Source organism: Antechinus flavipes, chromosome 4 (assembly GCF_016432865.1).
Source record: "Antechinus flavipes isolate AdamAnt ecotype Samford, QLD, Australia chromosome 4, AdamAnt_v2, whole genome shotgun sequence".
Lineage (NCBI taxonomy): Eukaryota > Metazoa > Chordata > Mammalia > Dasyuromorphia > Dasyuridae > Antechinus > Antechinus flavipes.
In genome coordinates, this window is record NC_067401.1 from 236,395,431 (window position 1) to 236,415,779 (window position 20,349).

At 31.1% G+C, this 20,349-nt stretch overlaps 1 protein-coding gene across 4 annotated transcripts in view; it reads left to right on the plus strand.

Annotated features, from left to right (window-relative positions):
- The window catches only part of ADGRB3 (adhesion G protein-coupled receptor B3), an 882,558-nt gene that overhangs the window by 677,218 nt on the left and 184,991 nt on the right, over positions 1-20,349 (plus strand). For all 4 annotated transcript variants that reach the window (XM_051997212.1, XM_051997213.1, XM_051997210.1 and 1 more), the window contains 3 exons: positions 9,568-9,694; positions 11,317-11,420; positions 14,979-15,081. In XM_051997212.1, coding sequence (XP_051853172.1) covers positions 9,568-9,694; positions 11,317-11,420; positions 14,979-15,081 — 334 coding nt within the window. The remainder of the gene's footprint in view (positions 1-9,567; positions 9,695-11,316; positions 11,421-14,978; positions 15,082-20,349) is intronic.

Consider the following 20,349-nt stretch of genomic DNA (forward strand, 5'->3'; position numbering starts at 1 on the left):
CTCATATTTCATTTCCTTTTGAGAGGTCAAGCTTTTGAATACTTAGTTCTTTGTTATTTCATTTTCAATTATAGTGGTCATTCTTTCCATTTGCATTGTTGAATTTATGGTATATAACATTTTCCTGGCTGTCTTGCTAGATTTGTGTTTACCCATAAGAACTATAGATGATTAAAAATGGGGGCTGAATCTCTATACCATTTTAAAAATTAGTTTCTGACAACTCAAAAATAGGTATTGTAATTTAGAAGAAAAACTAAGAACAGGAAAATTTGCCTTGAAACTATTAGATGAAAATAATAGCAGAAAGTTTGATTTTGTGGAATATGTCTCATTGCATTATTGAATATGTACAAAATGTGATTTAGCTTCTTTGGATTTAAGACTATGCAGTAATATTCTTAATGTGAACAAAAGAGAAAGCTGCAATCAACATTAGTTGGCATGGAACATAAAATCGGAATTTAAATATAGATCTCTCAAGTTTTAGTGAACTAGTTTTTTCTTCCCAGTTTATATTTGATTTGTGTCAAAATAGTAGATATTATTTTATCTTCTTGCTACTTATTTTCTGTGGCAGCTCTCTTTTCAATAATCATAATTGTCTCCTTTCAACTAATTGTGATATATCCATGTTTTGTACATCAATGTTCAGTCACCCAGTTTGCCCATAGTATCTCATAAAGTTTGCACAAAGATACCTCATTAATAACTCATTTTATGTTAATCCAAAATGTACAAATGCCCAAGAAAAATAGTTTAATACTACCCTAGGAATCTTAATATTCCTATTTACTACTTTAGAAAATTTTCAATTAGAATTTTTGGTACATTTTGAAAGAGTTAGCTCACTTATAGTAGAACATTGTTTCCTTTTGTCTTAATCATCTGAAATGTAAAATCTAGAATGTTTAAATATGTAATAAAAGCATGCACAATTCTAAGAAAATAAGGATATGTTATCTATGGTGCTTTACCAAAAGACATAATTAGATCAGGCCAATAACAGATTCCATAGATACCATTAAGAGTAAAAAAAATTGTAGAAAAAGTTTTAAAAAACCTATCTTTTATAGTCATGCTGAATCACTGCCCCTTTCAAATTTTAATATATTTTTATTAACACGAAATATGTTGAGTATATAGTATATATAGTATATATATATATATATATATATATATATATATATATATATATATATATATATATATATTCATGCCACTTAATTAAAATTAAAATGATTGATAAATGATTTTCACTTGCAACAGTTCAAAATGTAGCAGTTTACAGGACAGAGGCTCTAGAAAACTATAGAAAAAAAACTGTAGTCTTTTCCTATACTTTTTAACTAGGCACTCAGTATAAAATTCCGGGAAAAACTCTTGACCTTCATTTGCAAGCTTCTGGCATTGAGCTTTTGAGTAAGATGCCTTTTGGCTAGGTCCCTTTAAAAATAATGGTTAAAACTATAAGGCTTCTTCAGATTGCGCAGAAGAAAAATATCAAATAGCAAAGTTTATTTCCTCATAAAAATTATTTATACAACCTAAGCAAATGATTATGTAAGATTAGACCTCTTCTGTGAAAAGCAGAAGATAATAAAAATAAGACTCAATCAATGAACCCAAGCACCATTAATTCATTTCAGTACATCATAATGCATTGACAAGTTCAGAAAGAATCTTTACTTTCTATATAAAATTTTGTCTTGTGGAGCCATTTGTGTATTAAATTTATTTTTTAGATTTTGACAAATAGTTCAGAATTAGAATACTATATAGTTTTGATATAGTCAAATTCCTTTTAAGACTGTAATATGAGTTTCCCTAAAAGTTTTTTTTGTTGTTGTTTTCCATAAAAAGGTAGCTTTCTTTGTTGTTGAAAGAGTTATGGTTCTCTAGATAGGAAGATACTTGAAGAGATAAGTTCACTGATTCTAAGTACATGCAATGAAAGAACCTTATCTCCTGATGGTTTTATTATTCAGATAGATGAAAATTTGGATGATCTTAATTTTTAAGCTAAAGAAATGTTGGAGGTAGAGAGAGAAGAATGGAGGAAACGAAAGAGGTGGGGGGGGGAAGAGGAGAAAAAGAAAGACAGAGAGAGAGAAAGAACTTTGAGTTGAATTAAGTATGAGAATAGAAAGTGGCCCAGGTTATTTTTATGTAAGGTTTTTGGTAAACATTAGCTTTCTTTACCATTTTATAATGCACTATTCTTATGCAGGAACTTACTGGTCAGAGAATAGTTGAAAATTAATGTTAACATTAACTTTTATTTACTTTCATAGTGTTTTCAATATAACAACTAGGATGTCACAAACAGTTGCCATGTTGATAACTGTTTACCAACACAAACACATATTTATCAGAGGTGGGAGGGGAAGAAAGTAGACTAAATTTGTTTTTGTAATAGAGATTACTAAGCAAGATTTTCAATACTTTTAGAGAATTATTAGAGAAAGGATTTATGACTTGTCTTCTGCATACAAAAAGTAACTTTTAAAAATTCTTCTTAGCCTAGTAAAATCTAGTTTTCAAATTACTTAGCTAATTGATATTAGTATATTAGTGACATTATTTGGTAGCAGTGATATATGATTCCATTCAATATCTTTTGACTTAATATTGGCATGTGTTTTAATAGCTATCTCAGCATCTTTTTTTCACATGATCTTTTCATAAAGGAATGAATTTTTTTTCCATCATATCTTCACATTTCACTAAAATTATATAAGCATACCATACATATTTAATTATATGTAAGTACAGTTTAGAATTTTACATCTTATATGCAACTCATAAAAATGATATAATTCAGTATACATGTTATGTTTTATATATATATATATATATATATATATCCATTCATACATATATCTTATGCTTTTTCATGTCATATGTAATTCATTGGTGACAAGAAATCTGTCTTATTCTGCATGCATCATCATAGTTATTCCTTTAATGATATTTACACTATCTTCCTTTCCAAGGGTTCCTGTCTATCTCCCTATCTTAAAAAATTAACTTATTTGGCCATTATATCTCATTCAATGATGTTAATTCTCTCATTCTTTTTGATGTCAATCCCATTCAATTTATAATCTATAGAAATTTGCTTCATTTCTATTGGGTTTACCTATGCCCTCATTAATTGCCCTGCAAATAGGATTCTTTCTCCATAAGTCCATTAAAACTATTATCTGTAATGTCACTATATGAAACGGTCCTTTTAAAGTCCTTAACCCTTTTAATATCACTTTAATGTTTGTTGACTATACTTTCTTAAAACTATATTCCCCTACACACATTAATACTTGTCACACTTGGCTTTTGTAATTCCTTTCCTACTTTTCTAACCAGCTCTTCTTTCTCTCTTCCAATGAACCCTTTTCATACTCTTGTCTCCTAGCTTTTAACATCTTCAATGAATCTGTCCTACACCACTTCTAGTTTTTCTTTCTATTTCTTCCTATATTTGGTATATTTTTGATTGATCTAATGATTGATTTTGGAAATTCGCTAGTCTACTAATTGATGGTGTGGCTATTTATAAATATGTATGATGCCATATACAGAATTCTTCAATTTTATGATTTCCATATTTTATTTCTGTTCTTATTGTGCAGTTAGCCCTCTATTTTTTTTCTAATGAAAGGTGGCAAAATCTATTCTTAACCAAAAGTATTTAATTAATCCCATTTTGTAGTGATCCCTGAAGGATGGAGTTGAGATTTCAGAATATTTCCTATGACTTAGGAGGGGGAAGGATATCAATATGTTAAGAAGCTAATTTTAATTAAACATTTTGATTTTTAACCAAATGTAGCAAACAAAAAATATATCTTCTTCTTGTTGTTGTTCAGTCACTTTTCACTCATGTCCAACTCTTTTGTTATCCCATTTGGGATTTTCTTGGCAATCATAATAGAATAGTTTACCTTTTCCTTTTTTAGCTCATTTTATGTATGAGGAAGCTGAGGCAAATGGTGTTTAATGACTTGTCCAGTCATTAAATTGGGCTAATAATATATAACTATACATTAGCTATAATGTATGTTCATTAATATACATAGCTAATACTATCTGAGATTAGATTTGAACCTGACACTCTATTTACTACATCATCTATTTATTTCAATTCTTTTATATAACAACAATTCCAACCATTGATATGGGCAACTAGATGGTACAGTAGATAGAGGACAGGGCCTTGAGTCAGAAAGACTCTCATCTTCTTGACTTCAAATATAGCCTCAGACATTTATGAATTGTGTGATCCTTGGTAAGTCTCTTATTGCTGTGGATCTGATTGTTCATCTGTAAAAAGATCTGGAAAAGAAATAGCGAACCATTTTAGTACCTCTGCCAAGAAAACTCCAAACGGGATCACAAAGATTTGGAAAAAACTGAACATGACAGAACAACAGCGAACCTTTGATACAGTATTTTTTATGTACCAGGCACCAGGCTAAGTACATTACAATTCTAATCTCACTTGATCCTTATAACCACCTGTGAGGTTGATGCTGTTATTACAGATGAAGAAATTCAGACAAACACAGCTTAAGTAATTTTTCTAGCATCATATAACTTGTAAGTGTCAACAACCTGATTTGAACTCAGGTCTTCCTGACTCCAATCCTAATATTTTATACAGTGCCTTATATAAGTCTGAAATACAATATAGAATAAAAGCATATGTCATATCCATCAAAAACTGAATTTCTAATGTAGATTTAGAAGCAAAAAGTAGAAATTATGATATAAATCGTATCTTTTATAATAGTGATAAATTGTGAAGAATTTCACACATGTTTTGAAAAGTAAACTTGAGTTCAACATTATTTCATCTCTCCAATTAGATTTTAAACTCCTTTAGGACAGACTGTACTTTGTAATTCTCATGTTTCCTCCATAGTACCTAGTAGAATATCAGTCATTCACTAATTATTTGTTCAATTTTTTAAATGTAGTTAATAACAGCTATATACATTGTCAAATGATATTGACTATGTTCCTGGCTTCATTGCTTTATTGGACATAATCACCATGGAAAGTTAAGTTGAATTTCCTTTGCTTTTGAGATCCCAAATAAGAGATACTTTTTAAAAAGAGGAATCTTTTAAAACCACAAAAGGACCTCAAATGATATTACAGTGGATCATGTTGCCACATTCTGCCAATTAAATGTTTCTGTGTTGTCAGACCAGTTCACATTAAGAAACAGATCATCATTTTAGTATTTTGCTTAAAATATGAATTAAATTGTTTTCCAAATTCTCCTAGAGTGAATCACTTTCTTGTAGTGACCCAAGAACACTGGCAAACTCAGCAATTTTTTCTTTCTGGATGCTAATGTTCATATACTTTGCTTTAAATTGTGACAATTTATAAAAAATAGTTGAGAAAATGTATGAAATTATTGTTATAGTATCAATTTCAATTCTGAATAAATGGAATGTTAATGACTTGCTTAAAGTACTTAGCTTACTTCTAATCAATAATTTACACAGTGGCTGATGAAGAAGCAAAATGGACAAGTTGTCTACAAAAGACTTGTTTGAAGGGAGCTTTCAATTTTTTTAGTATCTCGAGTGATAAAATCATGAAACCTTTGAACAGTCTTGACATATGTCACTTTATATTTGTATTAACAATGTTTTATTACACTATATTTCATTGTAGTGAACAGAATATTTGCCCTGTTAATTTTGAAATTACAGAATACAGTCACATATTATAAATATGGTCACAGAAGTGGGAACTGACCATAGTAAGAAAAATTTAAAGAGATGAGCCTGACCCAGACCTAATGAAAGACATAAAAACTAAAATAATTTGCTCTTTGCCTTCACATGGAAATGTGTATTTTGAAACACGTTTTTCTTTCTATTTGGATGCAAGCCATTGTTTCTTCTCCATGATTTTGCTCAGATTGTTCCCTGAGGTCTGGAAATACTTTCCCTTCTTAACTCCACCTTTTAAAAACCCTGTTTTTTAAAAGGTGCTTTCAAATTTTCAAATGTGTTCTATCCATGATCTTTCCTAAGCCTCCAGTTGCTAGTACTTTCCATTGTTCCCAAGAATATAAAAACTGCAATACTGAAAGTATGTTATTTATATTTGTGTGTGTGTGTGTGTGTGTGTGTGTGTGTGTGTGTGTGTGTAGTCTCCTCCAATAGAATGTAAGTTCCTTGAGGGTAAGGAATGTGTCATTTAATTCTATGAATCCCTAGTATCTAACACATTAAAGATGCTTAATAAGTTCTGATTGACTAAATGAATAATTAGATCAGATACATTCTTTAATTCTTTGAACCTAACAATGAAATAAAAAAAGAAAAGAGGTATTAGATAGTTACTTAACATAGGAGTGCAAGAGTGAATGTAGAATAATTATAAGTAGATGCAAGCTTTGATATTGCCATAGTATTTCTTATAAGTTTAATGCCTAGAGCTCAGAAAACACATGTATAATAAGAAACATGTTATTACTAATTTGTTATGGCTGGATCCTCATTCTGTATTTTGTACTTCATAATGGTACTTTGAACACAGTAGGTGCTTAGTAAGCATTTATTATTTATTATTATCATTTATTATTACATCATATATTCTTACACATAAATACATTTTATGCCAAAAAGTTCATTATAAGATATTATAGAATAAATCATTTAATAAAAGTAAATTATTGGAAAATATGGGAGAAAGAATAATAAATAGGCATATTATTTAAAGGCAAATAGAAAACTATGCATTGTGACTACTGGTATATATCCTTTCTCCTTGAACCATTAGAAGCAATTTTATCATATGTTAGGATTACTGCATATCAATTTACCTTTACTGTTTCTCCTTGAAGTCAACAGGACATGCATATTATTGATTTTAAAAATTCATAGAGTAGAAAAATACAAGAGAAAATGAATGTTATATATGTGTGTGTGTTTTATCTGTGCCCCAAAAATTACAAATAACTCTGAATGAAAGTGAGGCTGAAAAATTTTACATAAATATATTCAATAATATACCTTATTAATAGAAAGTTTATAATGTAAAGAATCATTCTTTTAGTTCTTTCTCTTTAAATGCAATAGACATTTGGGAAGGATTAAATACAAAGATATTATAAGTCATTCACATCTTGGTGTGAATTTGCTTATCTGATCAGGACAAGGAAATAATAGAAGTTTTGAAGAGGGAGGAACATTTTGGAACATGTGATCACTATTTTGGGAAGAAGCTTGTGAGTATCACAGTAAGGAACTGAATGCTGGGTACTTGTTAAGGAAGAAGAAAATGAAAAGAGAAAAAGAGAATGCCTACATCAGCTGAAGCTAAAGACAAACCTTGGCTTCTTTTCTAATTTTCCTAGTCAGGACCTACTCAGTTGTGTAAAGAGTACTGCTTTTGAAGGACCTGCTTATGTATATGTGATCTGTAGATCTCAAGAATATTCTTGAATTGAACATATCTTTCAGGCATAATTAAGCATCGTATTTATGTATTTAGCAAATAAATTTTCATTTTACAAATATTTATATTTTCTTTCAAATAAAGCTTTTTCCTGTTTTTTTTTTGTTAAGATCCATATAATTATAATAAAATATTGAAATAAAAATCTTTGGACATCATCTTGAAAGCATGATGGTTAGATGGCTGCATTGTGATAAAGTTCCTTTTTAAGAAGAATAATTGATTCTAGTGTTTTAAAATATCTATTTTTTTCTTAAATGTTTCTTTGGTATGTAATCAGCAGAGATAAATGTATTTCATTTAGCTTTAACTATATGCTACAATTAGATAAGAGACAGAAAAATAGTGAAATCAAAGTTGAAGTGGGATTGAAATTTGGTAGGGCTAAAACTAGCACCACAACTTTTTCTTTGCTTTTTAAAATAAAATTTGGCATTTCAGTACACCTTAATGAAAAATAAAAAAAATCTCTTAAATATGAGGTAAAGAATTATTTGGATGAGTTTGAGAGTATTTTAAACTACTTCCCACAATTGTTCGGTATCTTTTTGTCTCATCATGGGTAGAAGGTTGTTACAAGGTGCCAAAATGATCTATTGTAAATTATCGTATTTTGAAATTCATTGTTAAGTACAGTTGTTCCTGGACTTTAGGAATGTACTTATAGAAACCTTTCAGGAATATATTGCATATGTATTTTAGTTGAAAATTCTGAGGTATTCAAAGTAGAAGATATAGAATCATAACTTAACAAATTATTATTATTATTTTCTTCCTGTTCGATTAGTTTATTCCATTTGGGGACTTGGGTTGAAGCAAAGAGAAATTTGCAATAAATGATGCTGTTAGCTAGAGAGTTTCTATGTTTGTTCTTAAGGGGGAAAAACAAATGATTCATTTAATGTGTGACACGTGTAATGATACTAGGATTGATTAGTGAAATGAATATCTTTTTTTTTTCTTTCTTTTTTTCCTATAGAAATAATCTCTCTAGTTTGGTTCATTTGGGGGTGGAGGGGGTGATTCTTTCTTTTTTTTTTCTTTTTTCCCTGCACAAAGAAAATGTAGGTTGATACCATTTTTATTGTTCTGCTGGGGTGGGAAACAGACCATATGCTTTAGCATTTTGAATGGCTAAATCTAATAGGGGGAAAATGAATTGATCCTGGAACTTTTCTCCCCGCCCTCAATCAGCACCTTACCCCCACACTAGACTCGCAGTCGGGGCCATTCCCTCATATTTCCCATTGATTTAGGGTTATCCTGAGGCTGTTGCCCCAACTCAAACAAAAAGGGGGAGGGGAAGAAATCAAAGGGGCCGCAGAAGCGAGTTAGGCTGAGTGAAGTCTGGAGGGCAAACTCGTGTCTTTGGCTCTGGCAGTGTAAGCAGTGCTGAAACCCACCCCTCTGCTGGATCTAAGGCAAAGGCAGTTAGAGTTGGAATCATCTGATGCCGCTGTCGTTGCTTCCCGTTTCCAGGGTGAAATTTTTACAGCAGCTAATTTTATAAGGAGGAAAATACCCCTAACCAGCAGCAGAGAAGATCTGGTATCACCCAGACAAACCAATGTAATCTTTTAGGCAGGTTTTTCAGAGAAATCCGCATTTTAAATCCCAACATTCACCGCCAAAATTGCGGGACAGAAGTCAGAGCTGGTTTGAGAATAAGAAAAGCCTCTTTACACCACGAGTGTTTGAAATGATCCGATGAGCAGAGGAAGTAGCTGCCAAAGCTCAGGCTGCTATTGCCGCTGCTGCCTCCTCTGCCGCTGCTGGGTTCCTCTCAGAGGGCTGGACAGAGCAAGCCCTGGTTTCAGCACCAACGGCGCTGGACAGCTCTTTGCACGCTGCACAGCCTCCAGCCTGCTTTTCTCTCCCCCCCTTCCCTCCTCCTCCCCTCTTGCTTTGCATTACTGTACAACTGGAGATGCATCTAAATTACGTCCTGTTCAACAACAAGTAGATTCTTTCTGTCCGGGAACTACAGTAGACGATTCTCTCAATTAAACTGCATTTTCTTCTTTACGGAATTGGTCATCAGGCATAATTATCCTGATTTCCCCCTTCCCCCCACCTTTGCAGGAACGAGTCTTTGGGAACCTGGTCCACCCAGGGATGTAAAACTGTGCTTACCGATGCATCCCATACGAAATGCTTATGTGATCGTCTCTCCACCTTCGCCATTTTGGCTCAGCAACCTAGAGAAATAGTAAGTAACAAAGGGAAAACACGGTTTAATGTAAAGACAGGGATATTTTGTGGAGTGTTTCTCCAGAGAACTGCATTTTAGATGGGGGGATGTACGATATTACAGGATGGCAAAATTAGGTTCGTCTCCACCTTGGCTACAGTAGCTTAGTGAATTGAATTCCAGTTGGTGTGATAGAACTAAATCTTACTCAATTTTATGTCTTCTAACTTGAATTTTCTGCAGTAAATAATTGAGAAAGCTTTCTCACTATAATACTAATGTGCTGCAAACTTTCAAATAAAATAATTGCCAACTCAGTTGCATTTTTAAGATTGTAAAGATATTCCAAGGAATTTGTAAGGATACTGTTGATAGTAGAATGAAAATCCCAGACACTGTAGCTAAACACATTGCAGATCTGCATTGGATATTTTCAGTTCAGATTTTTGGGTTGTCTGCTGATATTTGGGGGGGGGGGAATTAAATCAAGTTTTCAGGAAATCATGAAATATAAAAAGTATTATCCATCCTTATAAGTACAAGAGGTTTCTGAAAATACTTTCCAAAGCAGAGAGTTGTGAGGCAGTGTCTAAATGGGGAATAATTTGCTTATGTTGTATATTAGAAATTATTTCTAGAAATGGACATAACAATTTCAATAAATGTTATATTTCAACCTAAACTTGGCCTAAAGAATGCTAGTTTCCTCTCATATAGATAAAGAAGATAACATGCTGAAATACAATTTTGTTAAATCCCCAAGGCTTTGAAACAGCATACTGGCTTTTAACATACCCTTTCAAACTTTCAATGCTAAAAAAAAAAAAAATACTTTTAAAATAGCAGGCTTACTGCTTTTTGTCATGTTAATTTCTAAGCAAAAAAGTGACTTGCATAGTAAATGTTTACTTTTTAAAATTGTCTTTAATAGGAAATAAGACTATTTTTCAAGGTCATATGTTTTACTATTGTTCTTGGTATTATGAAAATTAATTCTGCATATAATATTCATTCGCAAAATTATGAAATATATTTCTGCCCCAGAAAACAGAATTTCTTTAGGCTGCTCAGAGGCCAAGTAAGGAAAATTAAATGGAGAATACTTGACTTAGGACAAAGTTCTTAAAAGTCAGGAAGTTTGATAAATTTTAAGTAAGCATGAACTAGATTTTGAATAATTAAATAAGTATTGAATGAATGAAATGAATAAAGAAAATATTATTAAATATCCATAGATAAATTACTAAATATATTTTAAAAGGAAAAAATATAGCTGTAAGTTGTAGCTGAAAAATGATTTAATATGTAAATGACTACCAAGTTAGAGTTTCAGGTCTCTGTTTTAAAATAGGTTATTAAAGTGGTACTGTATAATCTTAACATTTTAAGCCTACAAGGCCTTATTTATATCTTCTTATATTGGGGGTTGGAGAAGAAGAGGAGTAGTCGATAGAATTAGTCACTGGAGAGATGAAAGCTTTGGCAAGTAAGTTGTTCCAAAGACAAACTAGATTTTGGTGATATATCTTAAATAGTAATCTGGTTTTACTCAATTTGTTCTCTGTTTTTAATTTTTATAAAAATGCTTCTCTTGTTTTTGTTTTTGTTTGTGTGTGTTCACACATGCATGTGACTTACAGATCATGGAATCATCTGGGGCACCTTCAGTAACACTCATAGTAGGCAGTGGTCTGTCTTGCTTGGCCTTGATCACCCTCGCAGTTGTCTATGCAGCACTATGGAGGTATGTATTTGCTTTTTTACACATGAATGAAATATTCAGAAATTTAGAGATAAATTGAGAAATCTGATACCCATTTATGTCTTTCTGCTTTATTTACTTTGTGCAATAATTTTCAAAAATAGTTATAACATAAAAAATTAGAATTCCTTACCTGACTTAATTATGTGCTGACCTGTTGGTGACTCTATATTCTTTTTTTAAATGTTCTCTCATCTCTAGTCCTCAGTATATTGGTCATTTAGTGCATAGTTGTGCTATTAATTAACACACTTTTTCTCCCTTATCCATGCATCAAAAACTCTCAGGTGAGGGCTACATAATGCTCTCTGTGTTTCCTGTTTTCCATTCAGGACAAAAATGATATTTGGATATTGAGTATAACTTCTCAGTTACCAAATAGTCAATTTCTGAATTTCATACTTGTGAATTTAAAGAGGGCCAAATAAACTAACCTGCTCCCTTAAAAAAGTATTTCTTAACACTACTTCAACACTTATCAAAGGCCTTCTAGTGGATTACATTTCTTCCTTCCTATAAAAGAGTGAAAAATCAAATGAGGCAATAAGCAGATAACATAAAAGTAGTAAAGACAGTATTAGGAAAAATTCTACCATGATATTGGTTGGAACTTATTTCTGTGGAACATACAAAACATACCTTCAGATTTTTTTTAAGGCCTAAAATATTGTAGTAGCAATACTCCCAAATTTTGTTTTTCATTTTAGTAACACAACCTCAGTAGAGAAATTTTTTCTATGCTAAATGCATTTGCCAAACAACTATTGTTTTGAACCTATGAAATTGGATCTGAAATAGATGGTAGTCTCATCTTCAATACAAGTTTAATAAGTCAGTCAGTACCTAGAACAGCAGTAAAAATGATCATTAACTCTCAGTAGCAAGAGACCATTTGATTAGACTTTTTATCTTCATTTTTGTCTTTGTGAATATTCTCTCCCCCCTTTTTTCCCTCTAATAAATAATTCTTCACTGCCTGATCAATGAGGTTAACTTGTTCACATATATTAATTCTCACATCTCATAGCAAAATATTTGGGGTGCTTAAAGGTTCTTATTTATAAAGATTTCTCTTCAGTTAAGGTTGTTGGAAGAGTTAGGGATACCTAGGGCTCTTTATGGAATCATTATTTTCTGATGGTAAAGGATTCACCTCTCCAAAGAAGTCCTAGAGAAATTCTTTAACATTATGTGGAACTGACTCTGTACACTTAAATATTATGTCCATGAAGAGTATGTTAGGAAGCTCTTTGAAGTTATAAATCTTTTAATTACACATATGCTAGATTGAGCCATGGGTCTGAAGTCAGGAAGAACTGAGTTCAAATCTAGTTGCAGACCCTTACTGTTTGTGTTTGTGTGTTTGTGTGACCCTGGGCAAGTCATTTAACTCTATTTGCCTCAGTTTCCTTATCAGTAAAATGAGAAGAGTAAAATGAAGAAGGAAATGGCAAACCAGTTCAGTGTCTTTGCCAAAAGAAAAAAAGGGAGTCAATGAGCAACAGAAAGACTGAACAACCACTAGATATAGACTGTATATCTATAATCTGAGGTGAGCTTTGAAGAAGAAAGAACATTTTTAAAAGAATAAGGCTGATGAATTTTTTAGCCACAGAACCTCATGAAAACCATTCCCTAAAATATGCATTACTGGAGAGAATATCCTAGTGACGAAACCATGTATCCTTGAAGCAATCAACAGAGTTGGACTTTTAGTCTGGGACAATTCTCAAAATATTTTTTTTAAAAAGAAAGAAAACTAGTGCTTAGTCTGCTCAAAGAAATGTGAGCATGAACAATCATGGGCATTTCAAGGCTTGGTGGTTGGTGGTTGGAAAGACAGTTACTTTAGATAAAACCCCTAGTGGGCACATATATGGAATAGAGTAATAACTTCTTTTGCTGATGATTTGAACTAGTCATCATTTACTACCATAAGTGCAAATATATAATTCAGAGGCATCCATAATATATTTCTACTTTCTGTTGTCTAAAACTATCAGCAAACCATTCTACTACTTCTACATGAAATTAGGCTCTCCTACGTACTAAAATTGCTAAACAATATATATATATATATAACTGAACAAGGAATATGTGAGATTGATTTGTCAATTATATTGACTCTTTAAAATGAATTCATACATACACCATAGGCACAATTGGCAGATGATTTTTTTGAGCAAGCAACTCACACAAAACTTTTTAGAAATACTAAGACTTCATGTAGAGAATTGGGGTGGGGGGGAGAGAATGAGAAATAGCACATTCATTACCATTTATAATGTCTGTGACTATCCTGAGAGTTGAAATGCTAATAATTTCTTTATATGTGAGGGTAGGAAAGGTCTGGAGTAAAATCTGAATGTGATTTTAGTAGTACCCATTTGGGTTATTTTGAGGAAGAATTGAATGCCTGCTAGATTATAAAATTACTTTTTATTCTACTCTCCTGGAATATGCCTCAAAATTTAGAGCTTTTTACTTGATGATTACTAAATTAGGAAAGGGGGATTTAAATTTTGTGTTTTAGATTCTGTATCCTGATGTTTCAATACCAATACCTATTGTAGAACATATTTACTTGTGCATACTGATCCAATATTAATTATCAACAAAGTATACAAAGTGTACAAAGATAGAAGGTATTATTATAAAATACATAATGCCATCCACTGAGTTACCACAGAATTTCTCAATCATTTAAATCTTTGGGGGGCACTTTTTTAATCAGAGGGCCTTCATAGTACTATCAAAAAAAATTTTAATTCTGGATTGAATAAAAAGAATTATCCCTTGGGGCTTCTAGCACACATAAATATAAAGCAGATATTTTCTATTTTGGGAAACTTTTATAGCACATGTTATGTATATTATATACATATATATGATTATTCTCTTTTAATATTAACTAAAAATGGAATATGTAAGATTGGTATGAATTCTTTTTATGTTGATCTACATAACAACAATGATGAGCATGTTTTATCATATTTATTTTAAATTTTCATAATATTAACCTATGTATTTATAGAAATCACATAATAAAAGTATGGTTAAATCTTTAAATTAATTCTCATTGGTCAATTCAAAAGCATAATTTAGAATATGCTAAATTATTCCTAACCATGCAGTAATTTTGAATTATGCACACTTGGATATCAATTTTGAATTGGTTGCTTTAAATCCTTGGGAATGTGATTTGGGATTCCGTTTTCTGAACCATAAAATGAGGAGACTGAATTAGTTGATAACTAAGATCCCTTTCAGCTCTAAATCACATAAATTCTAGACATACTTGAATCTCTCTCTCTCTCTCTCTCTCTCTCTCACACACACACACACACACACACACACACACCCATATACATATACATGCAACTTTCTATAAAATTTTGCATTTAAAAACATATTTTATTATATGTAATAGACTTTGTTTTGATGGGCCTAATTCTTGATGAATTCAAAAGTTGTACAAGATAAAACTCTGAATGCCTATTTTGAATTTTAACATTTGCAATTATTTATCTCTTTGGACAGATATATTCGATCTGAGAGGTCAATAATCTTAATTAACTTCTGCCTATCTATCATCTCATCAAATATTCTCATACTGGTTGGACAAACTCAGACACATAATAAGGTATGAATGCTGATTTTTCTAATTAATTTTTAAAATATTTCTCTTGAATTTAGAATAACTCATTTGTCTTCCAAATATTAATGCTCCCCCCACCCCCCAAAAAAAAGATAAGCAAGAAAAATGCTTATACTTATTTCTGGACCAAAGTATTCCCTCTGTCCTCATTGGGTTGGTTATCTCTCTCTGATACCCTGTTTTCTGTGGTAAGAGTGTTTTCTAAACACCAAATCAAAGCTCAGTGAGTTCAAAGACCTAAAACATCAAAAGCAAAAATTGTGACTCATTATCCTAATTGTAATAGGATTGCCACTATGTTTTGGTCTTCTTTATTAACATACTGACACTCAAAAGGCAACCATAAATTGCTTAGAAGTTGCATGCTGCTCTCTAAATGAGCTCAAGGAAATGTGCCTACAGGGAGTAATAGAAGATGTCCTAGCTGGGCTGTAAATGTTGTATAGACACCATTCCAGTTGCAAAGCATATTAGACTTTTAAAAAATTTTACTTAAATCAAAGAATTTTAATGTTTGACTGAGATTGTGAATCTTTAACTAGTGTTCTTTTTTATGGTTTTAAGAAACATGTGTTTTGTTTTTGTTTTTGTTTTTTTAAATATTATTTGTAATTCATATATCCAAATATGTCAGACCCTCTCTGAATTCTTCTAGAAATCCTCCCCCATTTCCAAACCCACAGGAGCTTTTCTGAATTAATTTATTTAAACTAGCATGACTGAAAGTTTAAGGAACTAATAATTCTCCAAAATTCTAAGAATCTTGTTTTTTTCTTCTTAATTTTGACCAAGAATTAAGTTGGTTCTTTCTTCTGAGAAATAAAAGTTGAATTTTTAGTAAACATTTTAGATAGTCACAATTTATTTATCAGTATAAAAGTTCTTTGTGTCTATGCTCTCTATATCCTAGACTAAGGATAATGGTTTTTTTAATAAGGATTTCTGAAATGTAGCGTTCAAGGATCTCTCCATGACCATATAGTACAAAAAAGAATTTTTACTTAGGCTAACAATTTTTGTTATCTTTGGATGAGAGGAAGGAAGAGACATAGAAAAGGCTGCCTAACTCACTTGGTTTTTAGAAATTAAGAATGGGGGGAGGGGCATTTTAAAATTGTATTTAATTAACACCGTAGGTATTTTAAAAATGTATTTCTCTTTTGTCATTATGATAAGATTAACTGAAGGGGATAAGGAAATTAAATAGAAAAGAAGGGAAAGGAGAAAAAGGAAGGAAGAAGAGAAAGGAAAACAACACTATAGAGTTATGGGGCAGAATGCTTGAAAGGTTGATTTAGAGAAGGTAAGATATTCGACTCTAGTTCCTGTTTAGAGAATTGTTCACTGGATTGAGGGATGATTTGATCCTTAGAAATGATGATTAATTGAAAATCATTCTTTAAATGTTCTTGGACTTAAAACATTCTGAGACTGCACTCTAATTGGGGTAGATTTAGTTTTCCCATCCAGGGAAAACATCTAGGTATAAGCAGTGATCAATTGGGCCACAAGTCAGATTGAATTCTTGAGATGGAGATCTTTTCCTATCTAGACTTAGACTGTATTAGCTTTTTTATGGTTCTTTTGGTAAATATACCTCATTTAGCGAATGAGAAGAGCTTATATTTATGTATTATTTTGTCATTAAAAAGTACTTCTAAGAAGGTTATTTTGTAACTGAGTTATCCTATGATGTAGATAATATTAATATCCCTATTCCCATTTTACATCTGGCTGAACAAAGTCTTAGGGGAAATAAATCTAAATCATAGTTCTAGTATGTTGATATAATCTAGAATGAAATTCTGCAAGTCTTTAAGTCCCAAATACACTGTTCCTTTGGCCACATGCTAAACAACCTGTCTTCATTTAGAGATGTATTTCTAAAACTTAAAAAGCTCTGACAGCTGTTATACTCCATGCAATAGAGTAATAGATTTATTCAGAAGCTTCTCAGCTTATTATGATAGTTATTTATAGTCTAAATAATGCCTTTATTTTTTATTGTCTAAAATCTAGAGGAGAAAAAATAATGTCTACTGATCACTTTCTCTCATTCACTGTGTATTCAGAATTTAGGAGAATTCTTCATAGGGAATCTTCATAAGAAAAATTATCAGTCTGGCTTAGAGGAAAGAAATCTGACCTTGAAGCTAAGAAGCCTTGGGTTCAAATCTTGACTCTGCTATATACTGGCTGTAGAACACTAGACAGATCCTGTCAGTTCTCATTAGCCCAGAAAACTTTAAGGTTATAAATTTCTGAGAAAACATGGACTCTAGAGGGGAAATTTCCTCATCCACAAAGAAGTTACAGGCTCAGTCTCTTTCTCTCAAAGGGAAAGAAAGATAGTCATATAAGTTATTTTGGGAAATAAGGAAAAAAATATGATGTGCTTACTAGGACATTTATTTTGTTTTTAGACTCTTTATTGGATCACTGAATAGTTGGTTGCTTCCATTAGTGGAATTGTAGACGAGAATTGTATTATCCAACTGTTACTAATATTCTGACCAAAATGTTCACTTTGATAATGTAATTGAGGTCTAAATGATGATGGTGGTGATGACGATGTGGTGATGACAATGATGAGCAGCAAAAATAAATTTTTCAGATACAATATTGTTTATATATTGCTACATGTCAGAAAAACTTTTCAAAGCTACTTAAATAACTTATAGATAGCCCTGAGAAGATAAATAAATATGAAAAGCTAGGTTCTTACTTTCTGTATCCCTTCTTCCCATGTTTACATGGGAATAACAATGAAAGTCCTCACATAAAATCTATATTTCATGTCATAAATGGAAATTTGCTCTGTAGACTATAGACCTGTTTGAAATGTATTGGACCTAGCAATCCCATTTAAAAAACAGGGAAAGGTAAGAGAGGAAACAAGTCTATGAGAATTATTAAGCTAAGGGCTCCAAGAAAAAAAATGTGAAATTGAAATAATGATGGATGGCAAATGGATTTTATTTTGATTGTGCATAAGACTATTCTGTGGCTGTGAGAATTTGTTACTGATTTAATTCTTTATGCAATTTTGGCTTATTTAAAAAACATTCCAGTTAAGGGGAAAAAAGCTAACTTTAGAGTGTCTGTCAATGTGCAAATTCTCTAATTTTGCCAACACAGAATATTGGAGTTAGCTTATAATAAAAATTGACATTTGAAATGGATTTTTAAAATATTTTGAGCTATCATTTGAAGATCTTACAATTCTTGTTAAACTATAATTGGCATTATTATCTAATATTTTCAGGTGGATAGAATGTTGGAATTACCCATTGAACAAAACTAAGATGTAAGCAAGCCTCATACCCTCCATTTTCTGAGTGAGCAAAGCAAGAATATCAAATATCATTTCCTATATTTATTCTTAAAATAAGAATGAAATTCAACTATAATTCACTATGTTTTAAGCTTCCTCATAAAGTAGAGTTGTCCTCTTGATCTAAGTATTTTAAAAATTTAACTAAAAAGTTTATGCATTTTAAATATTAAACCTATCAAAATTATACTTTCAAGAAATCAGTCACCTCTTGGGATTCACAAGCTCTTTGTATTGATATTATTTATGTAATGGGAATGTATATATATATATATATATATGTGTGTGTGTGTGTGTGTGTGTGTGTGTTAAATGAACCTATGAGTTAAACCATAACTATGACTAGAAAATTAACAAAAGAAAATTATATAGGATATGTATATGATGATATATTTATACTAATATCCACAAGTGCAAATATAAAGTAAAAATTAAAATTAAAGACTAATATTCATACTAGGGAACAAATTTAGGGTTTAAGTTTTTGTTCATATTTCTCTTAAAAGATTTGAAGCTAATTTCTTTAAATGTTTCTGTTTTGAATACAGGAATAAGAATATAAAGTGTTAACTGAGTTTGAGCTATGAAATAAATGTTATATAAAATTCAAACACATAACTATTTATTCTTGGACATCAATAACATATCCTCCATCATCTTGTAGAAAATAAAAGACATAATTAGTCTTGGCAATAGATATAAGCAGAATCCTGATTCATATGCTTCCTGGATTTTTCCCCATTGAGGACAGTAGCAGTGTTGTGTAATAAGTGCATAGTATACATAGATAAAATACACTACATGTATCTTTTATATTGAGACACATTTGTTTATATCTTATACAGGCACATATATATATACATATCTATATGGCTAAATCTAAAGTGAATTTTTAACTCAGTTAATTATTGAATGTGTGTTATATTTTATGATTCTAGGTGGTAAGTCAAGCTTATTTACTTGAAATTTTTTTCTAGTGGGTAGAATTTGTATCTGATCTTCTCAAAGTTTAAAAATAAAGAAACATGACTTCTTGGATACTCACACATATTATGAATGTGATTTTTTTTTCTGGTTAAACACTTTTATCAGAGATTATCTTAACTTCACTATGGCAAAACTGAGATATCATCCTTTTTTCTTAAAAAGTAAATCTTTGCATATTGGTCTGTGTAAAATGTGCAATTTATTTTTAAAAGAACTGGATAAGAAATACATGTTGGAATATAACTAGAGAAGAAAAGAAGAAATTCCAAATACTTAGATTCCTAGAACTATTTTTTAAAAAGGAAACAAAAACCTCTCAACATTTATACTTGTTCAAATATTCAGTTTCAAATAGCTTGCAGACACTTATGTCCCTCAGGATACAAAGGAAAAGAATTCTTATTAAAATCTTTAACTTCAAACAACTCACTAAAGTCGTAAGCTACATGGGATTTTGCTTTTCTTAAGAGTATCAATGCTAAAGGAAAGTTGTTGTAGGAAGAATCCTGGCAAATGATTATTATTAATATTATTGTTCTTTTATCAGATTTAATATATCATTTCAGTTCAACAAACACTTATTAAATACCTACTGTGTATACACTATGTTAATCCCTCAGATGTGTAGAAAAATTAGATGACATGGTCAAGAGATTCAATGTAGAAGGGGCCTGAAATGTTGTCATTATATACATAGATATATAGATACATACATATGTACATACATATACATTTTCAAGGGATAGGGAATTCAAAGGAAAACTAGAATTGGTAAGACAAATTTCATCATAGTTATATATGTAAAAGACTGTGCCATAATTGTATTTAATATAGTTATTCCTTAGGGATTATCTAGTTCAGTCCCCTCATTTTATAGTGATGAAACTGATCCAGAAAATTAAAGTGATTTTTTTCATGATAAAGCTTGTAGT